Source organism: Trifolium pratense, linkage group LG4 (genome assembly GCF_020283565.1).
Source record: "Trifolium pratense cultivar HEN17-A07 linkage group LG4, ARS_RC_1.1, whole genome shotgun sequence".
Lineage (NCBI taxonomy): Eukaryota > Viridiplantae > Streptophyta > Magnoliopsida > Fabales > Fabaceae > Trifolium > Trifolium pratense.
Genome location: NC_060062.1, coordinates 50,158,138 through 50,168,932, shown reverse-complemented (window position 1 = coordinate 50,168,932; position 10,795 = coordinate 50,158,138). Strand labels below are relative to the sequence as shown.

General features: G+C 33.7%; 1 protein-coding gene across 1 annotated transcript; it reads left to right on the top strand.

Moving 5' to 3' along the window:
• Positions 1-2,983: 2,983 nt before the first annotated feature.
• LOC123882367 lies at positions 2,984-6,399 on the top strand. Its single transcript, XM_045931219.1, has one exon. The coding sequence runs from the start codon at positions 3,950-3,952 to the stop codon at positions 5,774-5,776; it is 1,827 nt and encodes a 608-aa protein (XP_045787175.1). The 5' UTR covers positions 2,984-3,949; the 3' UTR covers positions 5,777-6,399.
• The last annotated feature ends 4,396 nt before the right edge of the window (positions 6,400-10,795 follow it).

The window sequence follows — 10,795 nt, the reverse complement described above, 5'->3', positions numbered from 1 at the left end:
TTGCACGGACTTGATTAGAATGATTTTTAATAAAAATTTATTAGTAATAACAATTTTGATAGATTTTTTTTTAAGTACAATTAATAAAATATTTTCAAATATTTTATTTCGTCAATTAAATATATAATATAGAGATAGATGAAAAATTGCTTTTGACAGAGACAATTATTTTACTCTTAAAAAAATTATTTATTTGTTGTTTATTTTTATAAATTTTTAAGTTTTAGAAAAAAAAAATAGTCAATTATTTTTTATCTTAGTATTTTTAATAAAGGCAAAAATATCTCTAATAAAATGTAATTTATTTATGGTGATTTTTTTTATCTTTCTCATCCATTGATTCGGTTCCTTTAATATATACCAAACAGCGTAAATGTTTACTCTTACTCTTCGCTACAATATTGGATTATATAGAACTTAAGAGAGAGTGTGAAGCTTTTTTAGACTATAAATATACACATCTCTCTTATTTGCTCAAAATTATTTGTTTTTTTTCAATTTTCAAGCCAATTGACCATTCAATCTAATTGAGTAACTTTAGTCCATATCAAAGAATGTATGTATAAACCAACAAAAGAAGATCAATTGCAAATAGAAGAAAACTACTAAAATTAAATAGATAGAAAATTAATTACTTCTTATAAAAGTGCAGCTCACATTAAAATGAAAACACTTTACATTATATTTAACATGAATCCTTCAAAAATATCTATTAAAAAGTTACTACGACACATATCCTTTATAGGGTAAATAGGGTTTTACCCCCTGCAAAATAGGCGAATTTTGCTTTACCCCCTGCAAAATAATTTTTTTGAATTGCCCCCCTATAAAATGAAGATTCTATGTTAAACCCCCCTAGTTGCACAACAAGGCAGATGACATGGCAGAATCTTGACGTGGCACGCATACATGAAATTTATTATTATTTTTATTTATTTTTTAATTGCCACATAGTTTTTTTATTTTTTGAAGGAATTGCCATGTAACTTTAAGTGACACATGGATTAATTATCTATTCATTTTTTTAAAAGAAAACTCACATTATTAAAATTCATCTCTTCTTATTTCAAAAATAAAAATAAAAATAATTTCTTCTTCCATTCATCGTCATTCTACCACAGGGTTGCACAACCATGGATTCCTAACAAAGCATTGACCACCACTCGTTTTTCCGACATGAAACCACCACTTTTCGATCCGTTCTTCAAGCTCTCACACACTCCGTCTTGGATTTCTGTACTCCTGTTCAAGCCGCCACCATTCCTTTACTGTGTAGCTTCAAAGACGTCGTCGTCGACGCCGCCATCGGTTCAAGAAAAACCCTTGCTTTCGTTATTCCACTTGTAGAAATTCTTCGACGCAATTCTTGATTGATTTCACGAACAAGGCGTTGGAAAGGAACTTTTCGGATCTGAATCTGTGTGCCTTTTTTACTCCGCCGTTTGCCTGAGTTGATTTACGAGCAGCCTTTGTTGCTATATGCTTCCGAGGAGCCTTTTCACCTTGCGATCTGTTTGCTTTGTTGGTGATGGTGATGAGTTTTTTCTTCTTTTTTTTTTCACTACGTGATGGTGATGAAATTGATTAAAGGGAATGATGTTGTTGAGGATATTAATGAGAAAGTGGAGATTGAGAATTTGATTAAAGGGAATTTGATGATGAGAGATTCTAGTGGATTTCTATGTTCCATCTAATAAAATTTTGATGATTTCAAAAATAATAATAATATGGGTTTGATGAATTTATGGGAATGGTTTATTGGAATGAGTTTGAGGAAGATAATTGTTGTTGAAGACGAAGATTTAGGGTTCATCAATTTGAAATTTTGGGGTGCAAAGAGAGTTGTTGAAGATTAAGATTTATGAGTTTTTTAAGTTTTGTTTAAGGAAAAAAAAGTCTAGGTTTATTTTTATGATTTTATTAATTTTTTAAGTTTAGTTTAAAAAAAATTAGACCTATTAACTGACATGGCATAAATAATAAATAAAAATAATAATAAATTTCACATATGCGTGCCACGTCAAGATTCTGCCTTGTTGTGTAATCAGGGGGGTTTAACATAGAATCTTCATTTCATAGTGGGGGAATCCAAAAAAATTATTTTGCAGGGGTAAAGCAAAATTCGCCTATTTTGCAGGGGGTAAAACCCTATTTACCCTACTTTATATAAAAAGATTTTAAAGTCAATATCACGTAAACTAAAACTCTCTACGACTAGATCTTTAGTATATATAGATTTACAACAGTTATTGTTGAGGACAAAATCCTTATTTGATGTTTTAAAGATAACAAACATATTAATTAATTTTAATTATGATTATCTTGTTATCTACTAATGTGTTTTGTGATAAATGTTTCAACGATAATGATATCATCTATCAACGGTAACGTTATGGATGAGCAACCAATGGACAAGCAAAACATATAAGCAATGAGTAGAAACAAAAGAAGCATCTTAAAGTCTTGGCATAAATGATGAAGTGCTTCACAAAGATATTATTCCTTTGCCTCATCAAAAGTGGTAGTATTTTAAGGAAACACTTATGTAAGGAATATACCAAACATGGGATAAATTGAATCATGGGCCATAAAGCCTTTTTGGACTAAAGTGAATAAAAGCCCTTTGGACAAACAAAGGAAGCTTCCATCAATGATTGAAGAAGATTTAAAATTCAAATGAAAGCCACATCACACAATGATGGCTTGGACGAAAATTGACCAACAAGGTGAAGTCACACCATAAGCCAAGTTGTAGCAAGCCTCTTTCTCTTCAAGGGAACATAGAGGGGACAAGAAAACAACAAAGGACAATGAGTACAATAATTACATGATATTTTTTTCCCACTTGCATACAAGTTGTCCAACCCTAAATTAGGAAAGATTCCTTCTTATGGACATATATGGGCCACATAAATGCAGTGGTTGTCATTGGATTAAAAGTGTAGTGCAGATTGCCATAACGGTAATGTTACTGATGCAACGATAACGCACTATTCACAGCAAATTGACAGCACAACATTGTGACATGTCAAGTTGGATTTGAAATTCAAATCCCTCTCTCATACGCTCCTCCAAGGTTATATTTGCCTATAAATACAATGGAGCTACATGAAGAGAAGATTAAGAGTTTGCAAAAAGAATCAAATCATATACTTAGTTGAAGCAAAAATCAACAAGTAATAAACTCTTCAAAAGCAAAGCAAAGCATCAAAGATATCAATCATAAATTTGTGAAAAACAAATAGATAAAGCTTGCTATTATCAATCTCTCACTTGAGTTGATTTAACCCATTTTCCCCACAAATATTGTAACCCTCTCAAGTCTTTCTTTTATGTTAGATTGAGTGTTTGTGAGAAAGTCTTTTCGAGTGAAGAAAAGCATTTTGAGTGAAAGTCTTTTCGAGTGAAGAAAAGCATTTGTGTAAAAGTCTTTTCGAGTGAAGAAAAGCAGTTTGTATTGATCCAGTTGTGATCAAGTTTTTGATGCGAAGCAGAAGGTTCTGATCTGAGCATTTATAGTGGACAATCTCACAAGGACTGTGAGGACTGGACTAGCCCAAGTTGGGTGAACCAGGATAATTTTTGCGTGTTTTTCTCTTGGACTCTAAAATCCTTAAAACATACTAAACTAACTAACTGAGTAATACCAGAGTGCTCTGGGCCTTAAACATTTACTTATTCAGCAACTAACTCAGTATTTATTTTGTTCATTTATATATTGTTTATTTTATTGTTGCTAACTATATTTCTTTGTTAATTGTTAACTAACCAATTAAAAGAAATATTGTCTTGAGTTATTTTAAACTCACATAAAATAATTTTAAAAAGGGTCACAATTCAAACCCCCCCTTTCTTGTGACATTTATTGCTACTTCAATTGGCATCAGAGCCTGTCTCTACAGGTTTATACACTTAACAAGTGTTAGAGGAAAAAGATTCAGGAAGAAAAATGTCAAAAGAAAGATACATTCCAGAAGGAGGATCTGCTTCAAGACCACCTTTGTTCACTGGAAAGAATTACTATTTTTGGAAAAACAAAATGCAATTGTTTTTAAAATCTCAAGAAGTAGGAATGTGGCGCATAGTCACAGAAGGAGATTATGTTCCTACTGTAACTTCTGCTGAGGGAGTCATTTCAGACAAACCTGAAGATGCATGGACAACTGCAGAACAACAAAAGGTACTCCTAAACTCTAAAGCTCATTTATTTCTATCTTGTGCTCTAAGCATGGAAGAAAGTGAAAGAGTAGATGAATATGATACTGCTAAAAAGGTTTGGGACACTTTACAAGTTCACCATGAAGGAACTAGTCATGTAAAAGAAACAAGAATAGACATAGGAACTAATAAATTTGAAACTTTTGAAATGATTGAAAACGAAACTATTGATGAAATGTTTTCAAGATTTACTACTATCATAAATGAATTAAGATCTCTTGGAAAAACTTTTTCAACTAATGATAGAATTAGAAAACTTTTGAGATGTCTTCCAGTCACTTGGAGACCAATGGTTACTGCCATTACTCAAACTAAAGATTTGAAAACACTTCCCATAGAAGATCTTATTGGTACTTTAAAAGCTCATGAAGTTATTCTTCAAGGAGATAAACCTTTAAAAAAGGAAAAAACCATTGCTTTAAAAGCTTCTCAAAAAGATATAAGTTTTTTAGAAGATGACTCTAAGGAATTAGAATCTACCCAAGAAGAGGCAGAAGGAGAACTAGCTCTCATTTCTGGCAAAATCCAACGTATGTTAAGAAGAAGAGATCAAATTAGAAGAAACTTTTCTTCAGGAAAAGATATGCAGAAAAATGACTTTGACAAAAGTCAAGTGACCTGCTTTGGTTGCAACAAACTTGGACATTACAAATCAGAATGTCCCTTAAACAAATCACCCAGAAATTTTCCCTTCAAGAAAAAATCCATGTTAGCTACCTGGGATGATGATGATGAATTTGAAACAAATAAAGAAGAAGAAGAAGCCAACATCTGTCTAATGGCAGATTCAGAAAATGATGAGGTATTTCTCTTTGATAAAACTCATCCTTATGAAGAATTAGAAACTAATTTTGATAGTCTATTGCATGATTCTGAATTCTTATCCAAACAATGTTTTTCTTTACAAAAAGAAGTTTTTGAACTAAAAGAAGAAAAGAAAAAACTTCAAACTGTTATTCTTAATTTTGAAAAAATTAACAAAGACTTAATTGAGTCAAAAGAAAAACATGTTTGCTCTAGTGTTTTATCTAAGAAAATAGATGAAAATGTTGTGTTGAAAAATGAAATAATGGAACTAAGAAATGATCTCACTGGATTCATAAAATCAACTGAAACTTTTCAAAACATTATGGGATCACAATCTCAAGCTCTTAACAAAAATGGCTTAGGTTTTAATGAAGTTAAAAACAAAATTTTTGAAAATGTTCTTTTACCAGCAAATAGAGAACTTAAGTTGAGATGTTCATTTTGTAACAAAAATGGTCATCATGAATCAATTTGCTATCAAAAAGAAAGTTATGAAAGTTTTTACTATGAACCAAAACGTTATCGTCACTTAGAGAGAAAAAATAAACATTGTTCATTTTGCAAAAATTTTGGGCATCTTGAAAAAGAATGTTATTTTAAGAATAAACAAATTGTGAAAACTAACCCTCAAGGACCCAAGTCATTATGGGCACCTAAACAAAAATTTCAAAATGCAGGGATACTATCAAGGTGCAAAGAAAAAGCCTTGGTTTTTGGACAGTGGTTGTTCAAAACACATGACAGGAGATAGAAGGTGTTTTCTCTCCTTCATCAAAAAGGAAGGAGGGTCAGTTACGTTTGGTAATAATAATACTGCACAAATAAAAGGAAAAAGTATTATAGGTAATAATGATTCTGCAAAAATTAAAGATGTTCAATATGTAGAAGGTCTAAAACATAATTTACTTAGTATCAGTCAATTATGTGATAGTGGTTTTGAAGTTATTTTTAAACCAAATATTTGTGAAGTCAAACAAACTTCATCAGGAAAAGTTTTCTTTTCCGGATCAAGAAAGAAAAATTTGTATGTTTTATACTTAGATGACATTCCAGCTGAATCATGTTTTATGTCTATCGAAAAAGATAAATGGATTTGGCACAAAAGAGCTGGTCATATAAGCATGAAAACAATTTCAAAATTATCTCAACTTGATCTAGTAAGAGGTCTTCCAAAAATCAAGTTTGACAAAGATAAAATCTGTGAAGCTTGTGTAAGAGGAAAACAAGTCAAAAGTAGTTTTTATCCAAAAGATTTTATTTCAACTAAAAAACCTCTAGAACTACTTCACATTGATTTATTTGGTCCTGTCAACACCACTAGTCTTGGTGGAAAACAATATGGTTTTGTTATAGTTGATGATTTCTCCAGATACACATGGGTTTTTTTTTGAAAAATAAAGATGAATCTTGTGATGCTTTCAAAAACTTTTGTAAACTTGTTCAAAATGAACAAAGCTCAAATATCATCTCTGTCAGAAGTGATCATGGAGGAGAATTTGAAAATTCATCTTTCAAATCATTCTTTGATGAAAATGGTATTTCTCATAATTTTTCTTGTGCAAGAACTCCTCAGCAAAATGGAGTTGTTGAAAGGAAAAATAGAACTTTACAAGAAATGGCAAGAACAATGTTAAATGAATCAAATGTTGAAAAATATTTTTGGGCTGAAGCCATAAGTACTTCTTGCTATATTTTAAATAGAGTTTCAATAAGAAAAATTCTAGACAAAACTCCATATGAACTTTGGAAAAATAGAAAACCAAACATATCATATTTTCATATTTTTGGATGTTTTTGTTATATCTTAAACACAAAAGATAATCTTGGTAAATTTGATTCAAAATCAGATATGTTGGATATTTGAATTGGCTTAATTTTGCTAAAACAAATATACTAACAAGATGTTGGAAAACATGTTACAACATCATATTTATTCAAGGAAATCTCGCGCATTTATGAGAGCATCTGCTATTTATGGAAATCCACTTAAAGAGCACGCTCAATGGAGATTTGATCTGATCAGGAGTTTTAAGGATAAGACAAACTTAATGAAATAGCTGGATGACTTATCCTATCATATAAAGTCCTTTAAACACTTTTGGAAAGTCTTGATATATCCTTAATGAAGATTGAAAAAGTATCAGATCATCCTTTATGATTCTCAAGGAGCGTCTGAGCATTTGTGAAGAAAGAGGAGCGTGCCTAATCATTATATATATGAAGACCAAGCTCAAGACTAAATATCTCATTTGAAAAATATTAGTTACACATATTGAGTCTTTGTTGAGTCTTTTATTGTTTGATTGTAATTCTTGCTTGTGGATTCTATAACACGAGTTAAGAAGTAAGTTTATTATTTTAAGGTGACTCCTAAGCTTTGAAGTACGGAGTTTACCGTGTGTAATTCACTTGAAGCTTTTAAGCAAAAGTGAAGTGTTGTCTTGGCAAGTTGTCGCCACATCATTCCTAACATTGTATAATCGACACAGGTTGTGTTGTGTGAGTGGAAGTGAGATGGGATCTCATGTCTAGGAGTTCCTAGGCAGAAGTTGCATGAGTAGTGTCGAGGTTATAAGGCGTAAACCAGGGGTTTGCTGGAGGTCTTAGTTTAAGGCGTAAATCCTAGGGTTTGCTGGAGGTCTTAGTAACTAGAGCTATTAGTGGATTTCCTTCCTAGATTGGTATCCCACAGAGTAGGCAGTTGGCTGAACTGGGTTAACAATTACTTGTGTCATTTATTTATTTTCTGTCAGTTTTTTTATGTTATATAAGATGTGCCAACAATAGAAACAACGTTAATCATAAAGTAGTTGTTGGGACATCTTAGGCAACATCATTCTAGTGATACCAGAATTTCAATTGGCATCAGATCAGGCACCCTGTTCTGTTATTTTGGGTGAGCTCTAGGGAGAGTACTTTCTGGTACAATGGATAAAGAAGGAGGGTCAGTGTCTAAACCCCCTTTACTGACAGGTCCTGAGAACTATGATTATTGGAAATCTCGTATGGAGGCTTTCATAAAATCAATTGACAGCAGGACATGGAAGGCTGTGTTACGTGGATGGGAACCACCAATGGTTCTTGACAAAGATGGCAATAAAACTGATGTTAAGAAGCCACATGATGAATGGACAAAAGATGAGGATGATCTGGCACTTGGCAACTCCAAAGCCTTGTATGCAATTTTCAATGGTGTGGATGCTAACATGTTCAGGCTTGTAAAGAGATGTATCACTGCTAAGCATGCCTGGGAAATTCTGAGAAAGGCTCATGAAGGAACATCAAAAGTGAAGCTATCTAAGCTTCAGATGCTCAAAACTAATTTTGAGAATCTCAGAATGAAGGAGGAAGAAACCATTCATGACTTTCAAATGAATGTGCTTGATTTCGCAAATTCATTTGATGCGCTTGGAAAACCTATCTCAGATGAGGAGTTAGTTGGAAAAATACTCAGATCTCTGCCTAAAAGATTTGATATGAAGGTGACAGCCATTGAGGAGGCTCATGATCTCTCCAGCCTAAACTTAGATGAACTCATAGGATCACTTCAGACCTATGAAATTGGCTTGAACAGGAGGAATGAAAAGAAAGATAAGAATCTAGCCTTTTCCTCAAAAAGCACTGCTGATGACTTACAAGTTGAATCTGAAGGAGAAGAAAGCTTAGCTGAGTCTATGGCTATGCTAGGGAGACAATTCAACAAGTTGATGAAGAAAGTAGATCAAAGGTCCAAGTCAAATGGTCGATTCAACAAACAATCCAGCTTTCAGAAAAAGACAAATGAAGATGAAAGAGGAGTGAAATGCCATGAATGTGAAGGTTTTGGCCATATCAGACCTGAATGTCCAACCTTTCTAAAAAGGCAAAAGAAAAGTCTTGTGGTTTCATGGTCTGATACAGATTCAGAGGAGGAAGAATCTGCCAAATTTGTTAATGCTTTAACAGGAGTTTGTGTATCTGACTCAGAATCATGTGATGAGGAGGTAACTTATGAGGAACTAGCTGCTACTTACAAAGATCTTCATAATAGAAGTATAGAACTCTGCAAAGCATTGGAGAAACAAAAGAAGATCAATGGCAAACTACAAGCTGAGAGAAATGATTTACTCATGAACATTAATAATCTCAACATTAAGGTTGAAGATCAGAGTAGTCAAATTCGACAGTTGGAAATGGATAAGTCTAACCTCCTGTGTAAAGTTGCTAAACAAGGTGAAGAAGTGACCAAGTTAAATGCTGACTTGGATCAGGTCACAAAAGTGGCTAAAATGATGACCAAAGGTACTGATGCCTTTGAGGAGATGTTACAAAAACAAAACTACGGGAAACCTAAGCCCATTGGTTTTGAACATGAAAGAATAAAGCAACAGATGAAGTTCAACAATGCCACTATACATACTCTAATCAACAACACGTTTGTGTCAGGAGGATTGTCGCAACATCTTATGGAACAGCCTGTGCCCAGGTTCTATAACTGGACATGTCATCATTGTGGAAGGAAAGGACATATTAGGCCTTTCTGCTATAGGCTGCACGGATATCCAAGGAGAGTTCATCAAGAATTCTATACTCCTGTCTTTCCTAATGTTACAACAAGACAGGAATGGAGAGAAAAGAAGAAGATCACAGGTCTAATAGCTCATACATCCTTGAGAGCTTCTTCAAGAGAAACATGGTACTTTGATAATGGCTGTTCTAGACACATGACAGGTGTTGAACACTATCTTGAAGACTTGAAGTCATATGCTACCAGTTTTGTAACCTTTGGAGATGGAGCCAAAGGAGAGATCAAGGGAGTTGGTAAACTTGCAAACCATGGCTTACCAAAGCTAGATAATGTGCTGCTTGTAAAAGGGCTTAAAGCTAATCTAATCAGCATAAGCCAACTTTGTGATCAAAGCATGAAAGTTAACTTCACAAAAGCTGAATGCCTAGTTACAAACGAGCAAGGAGAGCTGTTGATGAAAGGAGTAAGGTCAAGAGACAACTGCTATCTCTGGATCCCTAAAGAAGAAGATGTGCCAACATGTCTTATTAGTAAAGAAGATGAGGTAAAGTTGTGGCACCAAAAACTTGGCCACCTGCACCTCAAAGGCATGAAGAAGGCAATAGCTAAAGAGGCAATCAGAGGTCTTCCAAAACTCAAAATTGAGGAAGGAAGTATATGTGGAGAATGTCAAATAGGGAAGCAGACAAAGATGTCGCATCCAAAGTTGCAACATCTTACCACAACAAGGGTTCTAGAATTACTGCACATAGACCTGATGGGGCCAATGCAAGTGGAGAGCCTTGGAGGAAAAAGGTACGCGTTTGTCATGGTAGATGACTTTTCAAGGTTCACATGGATTGAATTTCTAAAGGACAAATCTGAAAGTTTTGATGCATTCAAAGAACTTTGTCTTCAACTCCAAAGAGAAAAGAACTCTGCTATTGTTAGGATACGAAGTGATCATGGTAAAGAGTTTGAGAATGCAAGCTTTCTTGAATTCTGCATCTCTGAAGGAATCAAGCATGAATTCTCAGCTCCAATCACACCTCAACAAAATGGTGTTGTTGAGAGGAAGAACAGAACAATACAAGAGTCAGCCAGAGTAATGTTGCATGCAAAACATCTTCCATATCAATTCTGGGCTGAGGCTATGCATACTGCTTGTTATATCCACAATCGTGTCACACTCAGAACTGGAACTTCTACTACACTATATGAACTGTGGAAAGGCAGAAAACCAACTGTCAAACACTTTCATGTGTTTGGAAGTAAGTGCTATAT

Excerpts from the sequence above, each read along its gene's own strand:
- LOC123882367 (XM_045931219.1), top strand. The coding sequence starts at position 3,950 with ATGTCAAAAGAAAGATACATTCCAGAAGGAGGATCTGCTTCAAGACCA.